Genomic DNA, 21672 nt, shown 5'->3' with positions numbered 1-21672 from the left:
CATATGGTGGTAAAGAGTGTAAGACCATGTCGGGTAGCACCAAAAACAATAGAAAATGTGAACACCTTCTCAGCCGGAGATTGGTAAGTGGAATCAATCGGTCTTGTACTCCACACAAACACAAACCTAGGTTCAATGCAGTCACCTCTATCGTGCCCTTGATCGAAACATTAGTGCAAAACAATTTCTATCAATATTGAACCTTTCTTTATCGTTTGTGATTTTCTGCAAGCTTGGCCTAATTGGTACAATACTACAATGTAACAAAGAAAGTAAAAAAGGGGTCAAGATGGCTGAGAGGCCAAGCCACATCTGGTTGGCATGGATTAATGCCGTATCAAGAAGGCAATGTAACTCTTTATAAAAACAGTGACAACCAGAAACAACTAGCCCAGTTGAACCTAGCTTTCAAATAACACGTGCTGATGACTCAAAGGTACTTAAACTAGGGCTTGAAGGCATAATCATATTATTCCTTCCTCGAACAACCACAAAATCATTCATAATTCAGATACCACATTCAGATTCAACACCATACTCGGGCAATTAAGCACCGCTGAACTGTAAAGCAAATAAATAGAACTTGGGTTCTCAAAACATATATTTAAACACGGATAGTTTGAAGTTTGCCAAAGTCACAAACACATCAATCAACATTAAGAAAAGAAACTCTGCAACTCATATAGTTCCATAGTTTTGGACTGGAAAATTTGCAACGAGATCAGAAACTAGAGTAGTAGCTCAAAAAATATAACTTCTATATAGATTTGAAATTAAGCGCATTAACAGAGTTATTGTTCTTCAGTGTTCTCACTGCAGAGGTCTATCACTACTCACTTCCTAGCTTTCTTCGCTCCTCCCCTACAAAGTTGAAGAAAAGAGCATTTCATAAGTACACTGATAGGAGGTTTGCATTTCCAAAAAAGGCGTCCAATCGACCGCTAAAAGTAATTCTCAAGTAAACTTACGCAGCAGATTGGGATGCAGGTGTGGGTGCTGCTCTCTCTCCAGGTCCCTGCAATGTTCAAAAACCCAAATACATAAATACATCATAACATGGGTTGCATCATGTAACTTGAAATAACTAATCTAGCATCATGTAAATCACTAAATCCTAGCCAATTGAGCAAAAACATGTTTTAAAAATAGTGAAAAACTAGAAACCAACCAAATTCTGTTTCATATATTGATCTTCCCCTCCAATCAGAAGCCACGTCATTACATATAGATAATAAATAGGGCATTTCAAGTGGATTCATAAATGTCTGTACTTACTTGTGCCAAGCGTTCCTCCCTACGAGCCAACTTCCTCTCTCTGCTAGCCTTGTTTTTGGCACGTTTGGCCTCAAACTGGTCGGACAGAGTTTTCTCTCTTGCCTTCTCAGCCTTTGACTTGTGAATACTCTCCATCAGCACACGCTTGTTCTTGAAAACATTACCCTTCACCTTCATGTACATGTCGTGGTACATGTGCTTGTCAATTTTCTTGGATTCTCGGTACTTACGGAGCAAGCGCCTCAGTACCCTCATCCTCCTCATCCAGAGTATCTTAGTTGGCAGTCTTGCCTCCCTGGTACCCTTGCGCTTACCTGGAGAAATTCATAAAGCACATTGTAATCTTTACCATCGATAGCTTAGAGTGATGTCCCTAATAATTCAACATAAACCACACATACCATATCCAGAGTGACGTCCCTTCCTCTTGGCCACTGCCATTCTCCGAGCACGAGAACGGGAGTGGATCTTTGTTGGTTTCCGGATGACGAAACCATCCTTCACGAGCTTCCTAATGTTTTGCCCTGCAAAAGGTCATAAACATCTGCGACATCAAAACCAATAGGAAACCCAAAAGAAAAAGTAGAATGCAATGCCCTATTTGGATTGTAAAGCAATAGCACAAGGGCAGAGTAGTTGAAATAAGATGGAAAGCAAAAATTTAGCAAAATCATAGCAAGTAGATAATTAACTACTCCAGGAATCATGAACTTTCTTTAATCTCATTCAACATCTCTATCATCGGAACGTAAGACATTGCTTTTGGAAAACACAAGCCAATATATACCAGCATTACACCATACGAAAACCCAAAGTAAACCAAAGCAAGGAACAATTACACAGAACAAAACAATTCGAATATTTCAAGCTAAAAGTGACGATATAAAGAATCTCGGATGGGCTTTTCAAAAGATAAGATAATGGATTCACTAGTGACACATTAAAACTCACAAAATGAAACAAACTCAATGGTTGTGCCAGAAAATGTTACAGTAGAATTGCAATGCATCATAAGAGCCTATTGGAAATTCTATACTCGTCGATCAAAAATCAAGGATTTTTCAGATCAAACTAACTCGGATCCATAAACAATAAAAAGGCCCTAAATAATTGGAGTAGAGCCTGAAATGAAAAGGGAGATACGTACTGGAATTGGCCATGGAGATTTCGTTGCCTTCATTGGGGTCGAGCCAGACCTTGCCACGTCCGCACTTGAGGACGCTCGCAGCTAGCCGCTTCTGGAGCTTCAACGACACCATCGCTGCTCTTCCTCTAGGGTTTTACGGGAAAGAGAGAGCCTGGAGGCTATTATTGAGATCCGGGATGATATATATGGTTAGGGTTTTTAGCGGTTCTGTTTCTGCAAGTTTACAAATGTGGGCTAAGATCCACTCCACTAAAGGCCCAAGAGAATGATACCAGCTCTTCAACCCCACTTCTAAATTGTATTTGTCAATTTAACTAACCCTTTGACTAACTATTCATTTATATTCAATAATATACGAGAAAAATGCCAATAAAGTTTGACAAAAACTAAACATATGGGTGAAGATGGCATTTGTAGGATTGAGAAAAGTAGAAGTGTAATTAGCCACAATTTTAAAGTTAGCTTGCAATTTAACACCCAAGGAAAAAGTCAAGGATATAGTCATAAGCCTGGTTATAAGTGTAGGTCTAAAAGACAATGAACTAAATATGAAATAGATCGCTCTCTCATAAAGTTATAATATTGTTAACAAGATAAGAAATTTCGACAACTAAAAGAACTATGTTTTGGTGTTGCAAGACATACATTAAATAACTATTAAGTTTAAAGTATCAAAGTGTAAAGGGAGTGTTGGCCAATCGCTAAGAGTTTTACGGTTTTTTTGTTTTTGGTTGACAACTAGGCCTGGGAATAGCATACCGAAAAACCGAATCCGACCGATCCGGGCCGATACCAATCGGGTCGGTCTGTAACTTCAATTCCACACAATACCGACCCGACCCGAACCGAATAGCATGAAAACGGGTCGGCCTCGGTATGGGTAAAATACATACCGTTTTGACCGACCCGACCCGATTTTCTAATAGGACGCACGACTTGTCGTTGATTTTAGCCCTAAACTGCTAAACCTAAACGCGTTACTTCTGCCGTTCTCATTTCTCAAACTCACCCAAACCCTAAATCGAGCCTCTCTCCTCCATCGAAGACTCCCAGGCCCCAGCCTCTCAACCTCTCACTCCTCTCTGCTCTCCTCCATCGAAGACTCTCACTCTCACAGTCTCACTCCTCTTTGCTTACCTCCATCGAAGACTCTCAGCCTCTCGAAGAACCGAGACCGAAACAACAGCTCTACCTACTCGATCCAAGTCTCCTCCATCGAAGACTCGAAGGCTCTCACTCTTCTCTCACTCCTCTACTCCATCGAAGATCGGAAGCTGTCGCTCTTCTCTCACTCCTCTCTGCCCTCCTCGAAGATTCGAAGGCTCTCACTCCTCTCTGCCCTCCATCAAGGAATCGATTCTTCAACTCGTTTCTTCAACTCGATTCTTCAAGCCTCCCACTCCGAATCGATGGGAAAACTGGGAGTAAGTCTCTCACTTTCTCAGATTTTTCTGTTTTCATGATTGTGTAGCAGCATGATTGTGTAGCTTGATTTGAATTTGGGATTGTGTAGCAACATGATTGTGTAGCTCGATTGATTTGAATTTGGGGTTGATTTGAATTTGGGATTCTGTTGATTTAAATTGACAATGATAAGATGGTCTTAGTTATTGATTATGCCTCATTTGTGGTTGTTTGCGGGTCACAAGGTCACAAATGGTTTGTAGAAAAAGCCAAAGTCTTTGAGGCTCTGTACTTTCTGTTTTCGCGTTCATAACTTCATAAGCTGCATTGCATTGCATTGCATTGCATTTGCATGTTTATATGTAATCGAGTAACCTGACTGTTGTGTAATTTACTTGTTTCAGTTTAAAAGCGGTAAGAAGAAAGCTCAAGGACAGAAAGAAGGAGATTCTAGTCTAGTTGTTTCTTCAACTGGTACCTCTCCCTCAATCCCTGACAGAGCTGAAGAAGATGTCACGGATGGAGGAGCTCCAGCTTCCTCATCTGACAAGGTTAGTAACAATCCTCGAGCTGATAGAAAACATAGTTGGGTGTGGGAGCACTTTAAGGAATATAAGGATGTAAAAGTCACTAAAGTAAAGGGTCAAGCAGATATTGTAGAAGAATTTAGGAGGGCTAAGTGTATATATTGTCCTAAGGGTCCTCTAGGAGACTATGCTTGTGATCCCTACAAAAATGGGACTCAAGGGATGATTAGGCTCATAAACAAATCATGTAAGTATTATCCCGGAAGGAGAGCGATAGATAAAAATCAGAAAGTGCTTGCTGGTGATAAAAGTAAGGGTAATTCTATGAAAATGGTAGCATTTAATCCTCTTGAAGTTATGAAAGCATGTGTTGAAATGGTTGTAGTTGATGAGCTTCCTTTTAGCTTCGTTGAAAAGCAAGGGTTTAGGCATTTTTGTCATGTTGCAATGCCAATGTTTAAGGTCCCTTGTAGGAAAACTTTGGTTAAAAATTTTCTTACATTGTATGATAAGACAAAGAAGAAGTTGAAAACTGATTTAGCACACTATAGGGTCTGCCTAACCACTGACACTTGGACAAGTGTTCAAAATTTCAACTACATGGTGCTAACTGCACACTTTATTCATGATAAGTGGGAAATGCATAAGAGGATAATCAATTTTTGCACTATTTGTAATCATAGTGGGAATTCCATAGGTCTTTTGATTGAGTCATGTTTGCTTCAGTGGGGGATTAGCAAGGTTTTAACCATCACAGTAGATAATGCAGCAGCCAATAAGTGTGCTATTGAGTTTGTTAGGTCCAAACTTAACAAAAGAGAAAAACCAGAATCAATCTTAGAGGGTAAGTACATGCATGTTAGGTGTACTGCCCATATTTGTAATTTGATTGTTGGTAGTGGGTTGAAGAGACTAAATAGATCAGTGTTGGCCATTAGAAATGCGGTGAAGTTTGTTAGGTCTTCACCAGCAAGGTTAGATAGTTTTAAGGCATGTGTAGAACTGGAACAGATCCCTTGCAGAGGATTGGTTGTTATGGATGTTCCCACGAGGTGGAATTCAACATTCTTAAGGAAGCTGCCTTGAAGTTCAAAGCAGCCTTTGCAAGGATGGAGGAGCAACCGGACAGCGGCTTTTCAGCCTATTTCAAAGAGCCTGACGAAGAGTATGATGAGGATGGGAATTTGGTTCCAAGTAAAAGCAAGAGGCCTAGAGTGGGGCCTCCATCCGAGGATGAATGGGATAAGGCGGAAGTGTTTGTGCAGTTTCTTAGGGTATTTTATGAAGTAACTCTAAGAGTTAGTGCAAGTAATGGGCCCACAATTCATACCACTTTTCATGATGTGTTGTCAATCGAATCGGAGATTAGCAAGCTCTTCATAGAACCAGAAATTGCAACAGGTTTGGACACCCAGAAGGTTTTGAGTGATATGGCAGAAAATATGAGGTCCAAATTCATCAAGTATTATGGTGGCTTTCGGGATTTGAATCCCTTGGTGTTTATGGGGCTGATCCTTGATCCTAGATTCAAGCTAAGGCATGTAACTCATCTTTTGACAAATGAAGGGTTTGAATTGGAAGATGTGCGGACTAAAACGACGGAGTTACGTGATGTGTTGATGTCCTTGTATGAAGAGTATGCACCAAAGGAGGCCCCTGCAAAGAAGAGAGGTCAAATAGAGGTTGAAAGCTCATCTTCACAAAGCACTGTAACAAGCACCGGCAGCAGAGGAAGACAATCTTACATCAATGATTGGAGGAAAGTAGTTTCTGAGCTTGATGTGGCTGTGGTTTCACATGAAGTAGACAAATACTTGTTGGACCCTCTTGAATTCACAAGTGAGAAGGAAGGGTTCGAGTTCCCGATTCTGTTATGGTGGAAGATCAATGGAGCCAAGTACCCTATACTTCAAGCAATAGCCAAAGATGTGTTAGCTGTTCAAGTTTCGACAGTTGCATCGGAGTCCGCTTTTAGCACCGGAGGGAGAGTAATCGACAACTTTAGGAGTTCATTGACTCCTAAATCTGTCGAAGCATTGATTTGTCTACAAAGTTGGTTGAGGGGGAATGATATTAGCTGCATAGAAGATGAACCATGCATCAAAGATTATGAGTTCTATGAAAAGTGTGAGAAAGGTGCAAATTTTTAACTTTGTGTGTTTGTTTTTTTAGTTTTCAGTTTTCCCTTTTTAGTTTTTACATTTCAGTTTCTGCATTTATTTTTTACATTCTGACTATAGTTTCTTGTGTTTTGTACTTTGGTATGTAGATCATGTAACCTCAGCCTCTTCAACCTCTTGTCCTCCTCCAAAAGCTAAGGGAAAGAATGGTATTGGAACTAATGATGAAGTTGTTCAACTCAGTGAAGATGACTCCGAGGATGAAATGGTGTCTGATGATTCAGAAAACAGTTGATGCCTATTGCCTTGATGTGATCAGTTTCTGACTTTCTGGTTTATGCTGCAAAGATGGACTCTTTCATATTTTCATGAACTTATTTCAATTGCTAGTTTGCTACTGTGGTTAACTGGTTTCTGAACATTTCCATGTAATATTAAGCTGTTAGGTTTAGAACATGTAATATTAAGTTCTTTATTTCTGCAGAACTTGCTACTGTGGTTTAACTTGTAGTTCCAAGTTCTGCTTTGATCTGCATTTTGGACAGAAATGTGCATGAAGTTCATTGGAGAACTAATTAGAGATGTTTGCAAATTTACAATGCTGCATTTTATCAGGTTTCTAGAAATTTTGCTATTCAAAACAGGTGGTACCGATTGGTACCGAACCGATTGACTTTGGGCCTAATCGGTATGGCAGCTGAGTTTCCGGCGTCCCGAACCGAACCGAGCCGACTTCAAACTCGGTATCGGTATCGGTATATGCATGTTACCGAGCCGAGTCAAACCGATCCCAAGCCTATTGACAACAAAGAGTTTTACGGTTACTACTAGGTTTTACAAGAAGTTGAGAGTTTTACGGTTACTACAATTCTTATGAGGATGTACTGCTAGTAAATTGGATGTATTTACCATGTCCGAGTGGCCGACTCATCCGTAAATAATACGTGGTAGTCCTACATTTCAATATTGTACAATAGCCACCCGCCAACAACACGTGGTCTTTACACAGCTGTCTCCAATTCTCTCTTGCATTCCCCAATTTGACTATTTCCTCTGTTCCCTTCTTTCTGTCCGTTTTGCCCTCCTTATTTTCCCGCACTTCCCCGGCAAGAAAAAAAAAAGTCATAAACAAAAATTCACCAATTCAAACCAATTCGATTTCACCCGAAATCGAATTCCCAACCATGGACATCTCCCTCCTCTACGACGCCGTTTCAGTAGCCAGCACCCCCGCGCAGGGTCTAGGGTTCTCAAATTTCCCGATTCGCAACCATCACCTCACCTCCACCAACCAAATCTCCGTCGCCGATTCCCACCCCGACGAATCCCCACCGTCCAACTCCCTCCAGATCTCCGCCTTCATCTTCCCCATCGACGCCGTCGCTCCGCCGCGCGTGCGTTCCAACTCCTACAAAACCGCCACCCGCACCCTCCTCCGCAAGAAGCGGCGCACCAGGCGGAGATCGTCGAGCGGCGACGACTCCAACGACGGCGGCGGCGAGGAGGACGGCGGGTTCTTCGGCGGCGACGGCCCGTTTTTCAACGGCGGATGGGGCGGCGGCGGCGGCGGGGGTTGGAATTTCGATAGATTCGGAGGGCATAATTGGGATGATTCGTCGTCGTCGCGGTCCGATCCGGCGTTCGATTTCGTCTACGAGGTGATGGGTTGGATTGCGCTTTCGAATTGCGTGCACTTTGCTTTCAAGAGGGTGATTCGAATCGTGGCGGATGGGTTAGGCGATGCGGAGAGAGAGAAGGTGCCTATGAGATTGGCTTCGGTCTGCTGACTCGGTATTGTTTCGTTCTCACCTGCTCAATGTATAAACTGGATCAGAATTTGGGTTTAATTTCTGTGTTTGTTTGGGTATTCATTTGATGCTCAATTTGTATATATATATATCGTATATATTTTCGATTGGTATTCTGAATAGATGGTATGGTCAATTTAGTAATGCATTTGTATATCCCGAATTGATGATCGTGTAAGGATGAGCTAATGGCATTTCAGAACTACAAATTGAAGTTCTTTGTACCAAATTGGAGAAGGTCGTGCTGACTTGTTAGGGTAGAAAATTGATGAGCAGACTTGTGCAAACCCCGAGAATTTTCCTTTGCCCCGTTGGAAACTCTTTTTTTCCTTTTCTTCCTCTTCTTTTCTCATTGCATCTAAGAAAGCTTTGAATATAAGCATTTGAAAGTGTGACTTTTTAGGGTAAAAAGTTGATGTGTAGACCATGATCCAAAGATGGAGGTATAAGTTGTTGTTGTTGAGGCCTCGGTAATACTTCTGTTTAGATTTGGTTCTTTATACTATTATTATTGTCTATGATAAATGTGAATTATTGTCAATGATAGTGTGAATATTGAATTGGCTGAGTTTAAGTCAAGTCCAGTTGTATGTTACTTAGAAGTAAAATAAAGAAAGCTAATTAAGTATTATCATCAACTTGTAAAATAATGGTTATTTTAGTGTTGGTTGATGGTTAATCATTGGTAAGGCATGGTACCAGATGGTACTCCCACTATGGATTGGTGGATTCTTAAGCCAGAAGAGGATGGGTGAAGGTGAGTTAAGTTGATGCCCCATTCATTTCTCTTCTTATGGCTGGTTGTCTTTATTGAGGGGGAAACAAACTTGGTCAAGACTCAAGAGAGAAAGAAAAGGTCTCAGTGAAAAGCATTGCGCATTGCAGAAACGATACAAATTAAATATTTAATATGCTTGGAAAAACCTATACCGAATGATATCCTTGCAGAAATTTATAGCCTAAATTGTTGCATTAGAATTCATTTATGAACTTCTGGTTCTTTTGTGTTGGTTTGTGAAATGATATGATGCCATAGGGTTGGTTTTCTAATAGTTAAAAAAGTTTGAGCCTAATCCTGAATGATTCTGATCAGGTTTTGTTTTCTTTGAGTTTGTATAGATTCATGATTCGTAACAGTGCCTTTGTAAGTGAAACTCAAATTATCAAGGTGACAAATGATTCAGTTTTAGTTTACGATGCAGGATGACTGTGTTTGCATGCAAATTGGATTTTAATTTCAATTCAATTCAAATAATGCTGCAAGTAGTCTTCTGGATTGATGACATTTTGTTTATGCCTAATCTGTTACCTGTGCTATTTTGCTACCTGTATTTAGGATTATGATGTGAATAGTAGGAGTATATGTCTCAGCAGCTATTTTCTTTATCGTTTGTCAGGGACTGTTGAAGATTTGTAATCGTTACAATTTGCAATTTAGCTTTAATGTTATAAGTTTGCAATCTGCAGTTACTGTTAAGTAAAAAGAATTCTTTAGTGATATATTTTGGGACCCTTAAGTGCAACTACTTTTTATTTTTTCGTGCAACTACTTATTAGTTAACTGCCAAGTTGAACACTTCATTCTCTTCACTTGGTCTTTTTGGTAGTGAACTTGGCTATGATTCCTTTCAGAAAATGTCCTAGATGATGATTCGGAAGGTCAGCTGAGTCAGCTGACATGAACAGTAGTTCTAAATGACTTTCAGGAGCATATATAGTTCCAATAAAGATTATATTTAATTGGCCGAAGGATAAGGAAAAAATCTAGTGGGTTAAGATACTGATAGATTATGATTTTCAGCTATCCTAGGCACCTAGGTTAAGGACCCACCAGGATTTAGAGACGTGGTTCTTGCTTTGGTTCATGCATCCTTCCCTTTGTTTTTGTCCAAGTGCTGCACCAACCTACATCTAGAAATTGACATTGCAATAGTTTTTTTGGCTTAGCTAGGCAAAGCTTTCTAGTTCCCTTTATTTGTAGTCTAATTTAGTGGTGGTTCCAGTATGACTATCAGAGCCCTTTCCTTTATCAGTGAGAAATAATCAGTTTAGTAGGTGCGGGAGCGATGAAGTCACATTCTCACAAGACAATTTTCTTCTCTTGCATTTGTTTAGAAATAGAGCTCAAGATGGATTTAGGATTGACAGGCTTATGATAATTACCAGTGCCCGACTCATATACAGTTTTCATTTTATAGTAGTTAGTCTAGAATTTATATCTGAGAAAGTAAACATCTATCTAAGATAAGAGTAGAACGATATCAAGGGGTTATGAATGGTGCTGTACATGGATTCATGAATGTAAGTTTATGCAATGAATCATCATTCGTTTTAAACCTTCTTTGACTATTGAGTCTTGAAAAGGCAACGGCAAGGACAGAGGAAAAATTATTTTATTTTATTCTTTTAGTAGATAAGTATTCGTTGATGCTTATTCGTTGATGCTTGGAAATTATTTACTAATTACTAGTGGTTAGTGGTTACAAACTTTCAATTGCTTTCTTTTACATCCTTTTCTCACTTGCGTTCTTCTTTTTTTAATTTTTACGTTTCCTTTCTTTCGGCGTTGGGGGTTCTGCAGACAAATGGAATCAAGCGTTTGTTAAGTCAATAATTATGTGCCTGTGACTCTGTGAGTAGCAGTCGGTAATCCGGTGCTTGTGACTTGAGGTTGACCACCAACTTTTATTTCAAATCGCTGTCTGTGCTTGCAACATTTTCATTTGGTTTTTGATGGAGATGCTTTCCTTGGCTTCCGGGTTCTCATGTGCGCACATCTTCAGTGATGCGTTGTTGATCTTGGAGAGGAAAGACCGAACTTGTTACCTCATCTAATGGAGCAGTCATTTCTTAATGTGAAGTGACAGTTAAAAAGAAATTTTTTTTCTTTCTAAAGTTAAATAATTTTTTTTTAAAAAGTTAAATACATTAAAGAGTAGATCTCTGCGGCGGGATCAAAAAAGGGGTAATTCCCGCATACCCAAAAATCCTTGGTATTTTTCCCAACTGCCCAACACTTTGGTATTTCACTATTGACAAAAGTCAAAGACTAACAGGGATAGTTTTAACAAACAAATGCCATCTGTATCCTATGTTGACCTTAGATTCTTCTACCGTTCTATTCAGTCAAAAGGAAACAACAAAAAACATTAAAACAAAAACAAGACTAGCCTTCAACATGCCACATTTCGCCTAACGACTTCCTGTCTAAACGGCTACTCACAGGGCGGAATCACTGCTGCTTGTCCTAATTTTTCTGTTTTAAGACTGATTCTTTTGGCTGAACAGTAAGGCTTTAGAACTTTAGCTTTCCATGGGATGCATGCATTCGAATGTTCAAACTTTGACATAGTAAACTATGCATGATAAAGATGATTACAATATGTAAAGATAATGACATAAACATTTTATAAATTAAAGAAGTGGGTGAACATCCATCTGAATTTATTTATTTAAATATACATATAAAACTTTAAACAATCAGAGCCTCATTCTCAGGTAAACAGCAAAAGCTGTTTAGCTATTCATAAGAATGAGACCAGTTACTTACTTGTAATGGAAGCTCACTACTTCACACCTAGATAGGAAGGGAAGCACACTGCTATTCTACTATTTTTATTATCAGAGGAGTTTTTCTGATCTAAACTTCGAATGCCTTCTAAGAGAAGCTGAAGCTCCTTATATAGGGAGCGGAACTCAAACTAGAATTCAAAATACAAAAATGTACAGGACAACTCCGTGACTTCTGCTTTTCGTAGTGCTCCTGCTGGTGGAGGTCGGTCAGGGAAAAGCAAAAGGAAAAAGTGAAATGTTTTTCACTTAACCTTTTCTTTTTGAAAAGGAAAAAGCAAAAGTAGCTTTAGAAAAGTCTAAAGTTCTACAGTTGCTATTTTGGTGCTGATTCTTCACCTGTAGCTTCACATGTTCTCGTCCGTTTCAGAATGGTGGCCAAAGACAAAGGAGTTGTTGTCTGTCTGGGCCATGCGAGTTGTTGTTGCATTATCCTCGACGTCTGTATCAACATACATCTTGTAGTGGTTGTCATTTTCAAGCTTTTCCACCCAACGCATGCATGCCATTGTCGAGTCTATCTCTTTTCTGGTTAGAGATAGGAATATATCGCTGCTGACTACGTCAGGATGATCGTAAGCAGTGATAATTGTCTTTTCTCCTGCTGCCAGGAATGTGTTGTTGCTGTCTTCAGAGATGATCTTTTTGATGTAGTCAAGAGCCATGGCCTTCATCCAGGGAATGCTAGAATTTGGTTGGCCGTTGTATGCTACACAGGCTGGTTGAAGATATCTTCTTTGAATAATTCTCACATAATGATATGGAGGAAGATATTCAACTTCACCATCTGTCTTCTGGATCCATTCAGGAGGTGTGGATCTGAACTTCAGACGAAGCATACAGTTGTCTTTTCTGATGTTCTTGACCGTGTTGACAATAATAGGCGGCAAGCCTCTTAGATCATCATTAGTTTTAGTCCATAAATTATGGACAAAACCATTTTCAACAAGCCATAGCTTGTGTTCTTGAGGATGTTCACTCTGAACATTTACCAGGTATCTTCCAACATATGGTCCTGAGACAATAAAGAGGGTTGGAGGAACTAGGTTTTCAGGATTGTGCCTTCCTATCAGATTATGGAATTCATACCAATCTGATTCATTGAGTGCTATGATAGGGACCCTAGCACTTTCTGGACTTTCAAGGAAGGATAGTTTTTCTTTCCTTACAGCACTCTGCTGTGTATGAAGCTCTTCTCCTTGTGGTCTACCATTCTCGTAGAGTTCTTCAGCTAATGCAAACAGAGCTGGGAACATTAATCCACTGCTTCTTTCTTGAAAGGCAAATAAGAGATTGTCCAGGATTGCCTTCTGGTGATACGCTAGTCTCCTGCCAGTTCTGAACACAGGAGTATCAAAAGTTCTTAATTCGTAATTAAAAACATTTATAACTCCACTAGGAGTTGGTCTGCTTTTTGGCAAAGCAGCAGCCGTCAACGGTCTTGATGTGCCTTTACCGTCTGCCGTTTGAGACGGGCTAGCCAATCCTTTACCCTGGGATTGATCAGTTGAGGCCAAGCCTTTTGAGCTTAGCAGAAACCTTTTAAGGATTTTCTCCTTGGTTTCTTTTGGATCTTCTTCAGATTCCTGTTCTTTCCCAGTCCTTCTGCTTCTGGGATTACGACCTTCGTCGTCTTCTCTTTGGCTGAACATTGCCAGTTCTCTGGTCAATGCGTCTGGAAGATAGTTCTTGTTTCCTGCAATTAATTCAACAGTATAATCATATTGGTTAAGAAACAATTGCCAGTTGGCTAATCTTCCTCTATCAGCAGCTTTGTCAAGTTTAAAATTTTTAAAATTCTTTACTCTAGCACAATCGGTGCGGACAGTAAAGGTTTTTCCCAGATAAGCTGGAGAATTTAAAATTGTTTTCTTGACAGCTAAAATCTCTTTTTCCCCTGTGGGATAATTCAGTTCTGCAGGGCTGAACTTGCCACTACAAAATTTGCAGATCTTTTCAATGTTAGTTCCAGGCGCTCTCGCCAGAACAACACCGGACCAGTAATTATCGCTCGCATCTGTCTGGAGGATAATTTCATCATTCTCTTCTGGTTGTTGAAGAGGAGGGAGGTTCTTGCAGAGGTCTTTTATCTACTTCACGATCTTTTCATCATCTTCTGTGAAGTTCCATTTTCTTTTGGAACTTGTCTTGGGAGATAACATTGCTGTTAACCCTGAGATTCTAGGGATGAAATCTCTCCCATAATTTATGACACCAAGGAATCTCTCTAGACTCTTAGCATCAGGGATTTTGTCTGGGAACTTCCAGATCTTTTCAAGGATGTGAGGTTGGAGCTTTATGACTCCATTCTTGATGTTTAATCCTAGGAAATCAACTTCATCGAGGATAAAGAAGATTTTCTTCTTGCCTAGGATAATTCCATGCTGGACTATCAGCTTTGCTACCTTGTGGAGGTGCTTCATGTGTTCTTCTCTGTTTTTGGAGAAGACCAGGATGTCATCTATATAGACGACGCAGAACTCCGCTACATGCTTGAAGATGTTGTCCATCTTTCTTTGAAAGATTGAGGGAGCTTGCTTGAGACCAAAAGGCATTACTAGCCACTCGTAATGACCTTGTGGTGTTCCAAATGCAGTGAGAGGTACACTCTCAGGATGCATCTTGACCTGCCAGAAACCCGACTTTGCATCGAATTTCGAAAAGACTTTAGCTCCTCTGAGCTGGTTGATCAGGACTCTGACTTGAGCGATTTGATATCCGTCTTTGACAGTCTTCTTATTGACATCTCTATAGTCAATAACCATTCTAGCTTTTCCTCTTAGATTCTCTGCATGATTTCTCACGTAGAATGCTGGAGCATGATGAGGGCTAGTGGAAGGTTGAATTAATCTCTTCTTCAGGAGATCTTCAATATCACTTCTGAATTCTTTTTGATCTTCCTCTTTGTACTGAGGAATGGCTTTGACATGACAGATAGCATTCATGTCATGCAATCTCAATTCACAGACCACTGGGTCTTTTTCCCAAAACTTCTGAGGATTTGTATCCACATTCTGCTCGAGTAGTTTCTTGATTTTGTCAAGAGTGGGAGTTTGTTGAGACTCAAGCTTGTTCTGAAAGTGCTTGAGGTTGTGCTCATGGATGAAACTAGCTTCTTCATCTTCACTAGCTTTTTCTTCTTCTTCTGAAGATTCTTCAACAAGCAGTTCTTCTTGTTGTTTGATTTGGAGTATGGGTTGAAATTTGGGTTTGTAGGGGGTAAGATCACCACTATTCTGTTGCGATCTCTGATACTGAGTAGTAAAACCGGGACCGGTCACACTGAATGCATGTGGGAGGCGGTCAGCCCAGAACACCCGTTCTCCTTTTCTGAAGCCTATCGCTTCTTCATCCTGAATGAATCGTTGTTGGAGAATAAAATCATTGCCCAACAAGAAATCAGATCCTTGGCCTTCAGACTGCCAAACATTCTGGATGATAAATGTTCCTCCACCAATGGTGATATGAACATTTTTTGCTACTTTCTTCATGGTGAGATGGCTTCCATCGAATGTAACGCCAGTAGCTGACTTTTTCTTGTCTTCCTTCCAGAGTTCTTCTGGAATTGCAAATCTCTTTGCAACAGTAAAGCCTGATCCATTATCTACAAAAGCATGTAGATGATATTTCCTGTGATCAGGGAACTTGAGTCCGATCTCTATGTAGTTGCTGTATCTACTAGTAGAGACGACTTTCGATTGGTGAAGCTCATTTTCTTGAGCTTGTTCCGTTGGAGTGAATGGCTTACATTCTTCTGGAACATTTTCCTGAGTGGGTGATTTGTCATCATCATCCCAATCTGTAGGAGTTATCTTCTTGCTGTCTGGATTACTGAACCAGGGGGGAGGATCATATCTGACCTTGTAATCAAACTTGCCGGAAGGTTGGCCAAGTAGATCCCATGTATCAGTATCCGCAGCTATCTCTTGTCTTTCTAAGAGATGAACATTTCTGGTGGTTTCAGTTCTTCTTTTGCTTCATTTTCTGGTATTTCAACCAGTTCAATATCTTCATCGATTGTTTCTTCACCGATGATTTCTTCCTTTATTTCTGAGGAAGATGGTTGTTCCATAGTCGTTTCTTGGACTACAGTCGTTGCAACATTCTTTGTTTGTTCCATGGTTTCCTGGAACAGAGTTTCAACTTCTTTCGCTTTTTTCTCAGCGAAATACTCTTCATATTCTTGCTCAACCCATTGGCTGACAAGACCATTCTTGGTTTTTCTTCGTGCTTCAGCTATGAAGCATTCTTTGTGATACGTCTTTTTAGATTCTTCACAGAACATAGGGAGACCATTCTTCTCGTGACATAAGCAGTAGTCACAGACGAATGAACCAGGGTTCACCTGATAAGAAGACATGAAGGATTCTGTCTTGCTTTCTTCCCAGTTTTTGACTTTCAAAACGTTCATTTGTCTGGATTCGAAGTACTCTACTTCAGAATCTATCTCAGACTCTTCTGATGAACTTTCTTCTTCTTCAGACCAGGCAGAATAGACTGACCTGTCGTCATCTTCATCATCAGAATAGGCTATTTCGTAGCCTTTCATGTTTGCTACCTCTACTATTTGCTCATATTCTTCAAAGAGAGCTTTAGTAGATCTGTTACCCTTTTCCGGGCATTCATTGGCATAGTGCCCTTCAGCTTTACACAACCAACATCTGCAAGCTTTCTTGCTAGGTTGTTTATGCTGCTGAGTATTCTTCTTTTTCTTGAAGAATTTCTTTTTTGGATCTTCATCCTGTTGCTTCTTGTAATTGGAGCTCTTCTTGAATCTCCAATTCTTTCTCTGATTACTCTTTTTGAATTTTTTCGAGTAATATTTTTCTTTTTTCTTCTTTCTGTGGAATTTGGATTCATGACATCCCCAGTTTGTGGGCATATCCAGTATTCCGTAGCAGAAATTTTCAACTCCTTTGAGTTGCTTCTTGGCCATCTTAGCTCTAAGATTGGCTTTGCATTGCTCCTTCAGTAGTTGCCGGATTCTGTCGGCAATTCCTCCAATTGAAAATCGTTCAATTGGTTTGTCAGCTATGCTTTCTCTCACAGCTGTTCTCCATGGTTCAGGGAGCTTTCTGTGCAACAGATTAACTAGATCAGTATTCTCTAGTTCACCAATTGTACAGTAATATTCCTGAAATTCATTCAGGTATTCTTCGAAATATCTCATGTCACAGATCTTGAGAGCATAGATATTCGACTTTGCCGTTTCTTTGGCTTTCTCACTCAGATTTGAGAGATCTCCACAGAATTGATCGTACAGGGGTACTGCAAAATCATACGGAGACTTTGAATTTTTTATCTCTTCAAGCCAGTCTCTTCCTCTGGTAGTTTCCTTGAAAGATAGGTAGTACTTTTTTGCTACTCCAGTGAGAGTAGTTTCATAGTACACCTGCAAATCTGGTGCTTCAAATTTTCCAAGGGTCAGTGCAGAAGCCATCATCAGGCTATCTACCCATTGGTCAATGGTTTTTCTTTTGTCTAGACTCTTGTCTAGATTCAACCAGATGCCGTAGTTCGTGATCGGAACTCTTGGCAGATTGTCCTCGGGGACGAATCTTTGAGAATTTCTTTCTCCTTTTTTACCCGTGGGGGCTTTCTGAACTGGGAGTTTTATTTCCCTTGTTTCTTTTTTTATGAAAGTTCTGGAGCTTCCTCCTTCTTCCATTTCAACATCTTGATAAGGAAAGACTTTTCTTGTCTTTCTGCATTTGAATTCTTTCATTTCCTCGATTAGTTTTTCTAATCGTTCAGGACTTTCACAATTCTCAGCTTCTTTGTAAAGATCATAGAGCTTCTCAGCTCTGAGCATATGGACTGGTCTGCATAGATCAGCTTCCAGATCTTCTTCTGATATTGGTTCTTCAACAGTGGGTTTTGTACCACTGACACCGGTTTCTCTGGTGCTGTAGCTTCTTCTCAGAAGACTGCTGTTTATCCTGATGTTTTCAGGACAGACATCACTTTTCCTGTGATCTTCAAAGTTGAGGCTGATTTCTCCAGTGCGTCTACTCTCGTAGATCTTTGCTTTTGCTCTTTCCGGCAGCTTTTTTGGACCGGACAGTTTCCATTCAAGAGGAAAAGTTACTTCATTCCAAGCAACCTTATGAATCTGCTGTGAATGGTTTTTCTGGCTGGTGAGGAATCCAGTAGTGAGACCAGGGATGTTGGAGATCCTTGTCTTTGGTTCCACTGTGGTGCTCATCAGTTTATAGTACACTCTGTATACTATTGCCAATTCTTGCATTTCTTCTTTCATTGAGATCCCGTCTGTCTTGACTCTCAGTCTGAGGCAGTGGGCTGCATCCTTCAAGCTGGTTGAAAAGTTGGGGAAGCAGTTGAAATATGCTACTTGGTTGCATAGTGATGCTTCTAGAGTTCCCAACAGACTAGCTTGGAAGTCTGTCAATCTGTTGTCTTGCAGGACACATAGGACTGAACAGTTGATGCCTTCTCTTGCCAATAGTTTTATGCCGACTTGGACTGCTCCAATGTGCATAAATTGATACTGCTTTGCTTGTGCTCTGGCAACTTCAGCAGGGGTGATCATCAAGAGATCTGTTTCTCCTGTTGTTGAGGGGGTTGTGAATTCAAGTATTTTGAAATGATGGCTGTCCATCAGGTCAAATGTTCCCCGTCGGTAGATCTGTTTGAAATCTAGCTTTGGAATTGAGGAGTTTTTTACCTCATGCTCGATTTCATTGTATTCAAATTCTTCAGAATTTAGGAGTTGAACTCCTTTCTTTTTTCCAAAGATGCTTAACATCTTCATTTCTCTTTTTTCTGTATTTCCCGGGTTTTCATACCGGATACTAGGCTGACTAGTAGATGGTTCCAGAAAAATCATGTTAGGAACACGATTTGAGTCTGGTTTCTCTAATGGTTTGAACCCATTAGTCTTCTTTTTTACTGTAGGCAATTTCTTGTTCTTCAGTATAGTTTCCAGCGTTTTTTGCTGTTCTTTGATTTTTCTACTGACACTTGTCAGTCTTTCTTCTTCCGTTTTTGGAAGATCTTTGATATAATCCAGTTTGTTTTCCAATCTTTCTAATTGGTGGATTATAGCAGGTATTGTTTCTAGTGTCGACTGACATCTAGATATTTCTAGTAACATCTTCTGATATTTCTCATCAGAAGCTTTTAGTAGAGAATTTATTTTCTCTAGTAACAATTCGGACATTGTCCCCATTAAGGAGGGGTTCTCCTTTGAGCCTTTTACAAGCTCTGATACCAGTGATGTGCGGATCTAACCAATGCTCAAATAATTCAGAGGTTTTTGTTCCTCTTCCAGAACATATAGGAGATTTTCTATCTCTTCTTCTATTTTATAGATTCTAGTCTGAAGTCTATAAATAATATCCCAGTAATTGGGAGATTCTCTATCAAGGCTGTCCCGATAGGTTTTTAATTTTCTCAGTTTTTCTCTCTCTTTCTGCAGTTCTTTAGTAGTATGTTTGCATATAGCAACAAGCTCAAGTCTGTCTACTATTGAAATTATGAATAGTAAATTGTACTGTTTACCTTTCGAATTAGAGGATGACTGTCAGCTTCATACATATATTCAAATGAAACAAACTCTGATGGGCCCACCACGTTTCTAAAACAACATATATAGATTTATGAAAGACACATATGCAGATGCAGACTCTAACAGACCAAAACAACAAAGGGGTACTAATGGTAGAGATTTTGAAAAGACGGGTAGGTAGGAAAGAAAGTGAGAAAAAGTTGTGTAAAAGGGAACAAAAATAATACACTGGGGTGTATGAGAAGTATTTTCCCAAATTTGGGGTGTATGAGCATTAACCCTTATATGAATATATGCATACACTCAGTGGGTGTTCACCTGATCAGTTGATGACCAAATAATTTATGCTCAACAAGCCTTAGATTTACATTTAAGGGTGGAAAACAAAACACATCAACTTAATAATAATTTTCTCTGCCCTTGGATTTACATCTAAGGGTGGTTGAGCATTATTTTCTTAGTCAATAACTGACCAGGTGAACATTTTCGTGCATACACTAATCAAAATATAAAAGCTGAAGGACTGAAGAGAGAAACCGATTACACCATGTACTATTAGAGCAAGTTCAACCGTTGGGTTATCGGGTCGCCTACTATTCACTGCTTTTTAGTGTATATTTTCATTCTCTAGGTCACGAAATACACTGTGCAGATCATCATGGTGACCCAAAAAGTGATACAGGGTGACCTAGGGCACAAAATATATTGTACTCTTGCCCTAGAGGGTGAAAATAACACTAAAAAGCAGTAAATAGTAGGTGACCCGATAACCCAACGGGTGAACTTGCTCTTAGTAGACTCTATTGCCAAGGGTAGATTGCTATTCTTTTTTCTCAATCGAATTACATGTCAATTAGAGACAAAACCCTGCATGGTCCCACACCAACCTTCGCATTATAATTTCCTATAGCAGTAGGGTTATTGCCACAGACGCCCAACCTATAAGCAAATCTACCTAAGTTAGACCTCATCAACGGGCCGGGTCGGGCCAGGCCCATTGGTAGCGGGCTTGGGCCGGGCCGGGCCTTACTCCATTTTTAAATAGTAGCGGGTCGGGGCGGGCTTTATTGTAAATTGAAGGATCCAAGCCCATCCACTTAATGCGGGCCTCGCGGGCTTTTTCAGGTCCGACCGGGCTAAACCTTGCGGGCTTTTTCTGGGCGGGCCTTGCGGGCTATATTTACAAATAAATCTTTAAAGATAATTTTTTTATAAACTTATATTTATATATCACACACTCTAAAGAGAAACCTCTATCAACTTAAATAAAATGGGAAAACCGACCGTTGGATGAGATTATTATAATAAATTATGAGTGTGGTAAAAAATTTAGCCAATTTCACCATATTTTCGAATCCGATCGAATTGGTCAACCGTCTTTACTTATATGTTTTCTTGGTTGACCGAAGGCATGACAACCGCGAAACGTGCTTATTTTTTCACATCATGTCTGTAAATATTCCATCGATGAATATGCGTGGACATAAGATAAAAATTTCAATTTTAATTGCAAAGATGTTGGCCTATATCAATTTGCCTCCTAAAGTTGTATGACTTGTATATTGCATTTAAATTGTTGAGGTTCATTCTAAAGTAACCATGAAGTGGAAAATGAATTTAGAGAAATCAACCGCTCGATTCAGAGATTGTAATGTTTTATGGTGATTGTAAAAAATTCAGCTAATTTGATTCTCGTTTCGAATTCGATCAATTAGGTCAAATTGAGTTACTCTAATAAACCTATATCTATATATCATACACTCCAAAGAGCAACCCCTATCAATTCAAAGAAAATGAAAAAATGGACCGTTGGATGAGATTATTACAATAAATTATGAGTGTGGTAAAAAATTTAGCCAATTTCACCATATTTTCGAATCCGATCGAATTGGTCAACCGTCGTCACTTGTATGTTTTCTTGGTTGACCAATGGCATGACGACCGCGAAACGTGCTTATTTTTTCACATCACGTCTATAAATATTTCATCGATGGATGTGCATGGACATAAGATAAAAATTTCAATTTTAATTACAAAGATGTTGGCCTATATTAATTTTCCTCCTAAAGTTGTATGACTTGTATATTGTATTTAAATTGTTGAGGTTCATTCTAAAGCAACCATGAAGTGGAAAATGAATTTAGAGAAATCAACCGCTCGATTCAGAGATTGTAATGTTTTATGGTGATTGTAAAAAATTCAGCTAATTTGATTCTCGTTTCAAATTCGATCAACTAGGTCAAATTTAGTTACTCTTATAAACCTATATCTATATATCATACACTCCAAAGAG

The 21672-nt window shown here is 39.6% G+C and overlaps 3 protein-coding genes across 4 annotated transcripts; 2 read left to right on the top strand and 1 right to left on the bottom strand.

Annotated features, from left to right (window-relative positions):
• Positions 1-573: 573 nt before the first annotated feature.
• On the bottom strand, positions 574-2591 carry LOC112197997 (60S ribosomal protein L19-3). The gene is made up of 5 exons (XM_024338979.2): positions 2423-2591; positions 1677-1799; positions 1276-1589; positions 969-1015; positions 574-861 (listed from the first exon to the last, which is right to left on the bottom strand). The coding sequence occupies exons 1-5, from the start codon at positions 2532-2534 to the stop codon at positions 834-836; spliced, it is 624 nt and encodes a 207-aa protein (XP_024194747.1). The 5' UTR covers positions 2535-2591; the 3' UTR covers positions 574-833.
• Positions 2592-3831: 1240 nt separating this feature from the next.
• LOC121052866 (zinc finger BED domain-containing protein DAYSLEEPER-like) lies at positions 3832-6273 on the top strand. Its single transcript, XM_040518783.1, has 4 exons — positions 3832-3846; positions 4231-5197; positions 5365-6062; positions 6160-6273. The coding sequence occupies exons 1-4, from the start codon at positions 3832-3834 to the stop codon at positions 6271-6273; spliced, it is 1794 nt and encodes a 597-aa protein (XP_040374717.1).
• Positions 6274-7538: 1265 nt separating this feature from the next.
• Positions 7539-11123, top strand: LOC112201088. Of its 2 annotated transcripts, none has more exons than XM_024342102.2 (2): positions 7539-8264; positions 10863-11123. In XM_024342102.2, the coding sequence occupies exon 1, from the start codon at positions 7658-7660 to the stop codon at positions 8258-8260; it is 603 nt and encodes a 200-aa protein (XP_024197870.1). In that variant the 5' UTR covers positions 7539-7657; the 3' UTR covers positions 8261-8264; positions 10863-11123. The 2 variants fall into 2 exon arrangements, with proteins under 2 accessions (XP_024197870.1, XP_040375293.1); XM_040519359.1 differs by lacking the exon at positions 10863-11123 and adding an exon at positions 9484-9500.
• The last annotated feature ends 10549 nt before the right edge of the window (positions 11124-21672 follow it).

The sequence above is a fragment of the Rosa chinensis genome, chromosome 4 (assembly GCF_002994745.2).
Source record: "Rosa chinensis cultivar Old Blush chromosome 4, RchiOBHm-V2, whole genome shotgun sequence".
Taxonomy (NCBI): domain Eukaryota; kingdom Viridiplantae; phylum Streptophyta; class Magnoliopsida; order Rosales; family Rosaceae; genus Rosa; species Rosa chinensis.
Note: the sequence above shows the minus strand (reverse complement) of the source record. Positions and strands in the feature narration are given on the sequence as shown.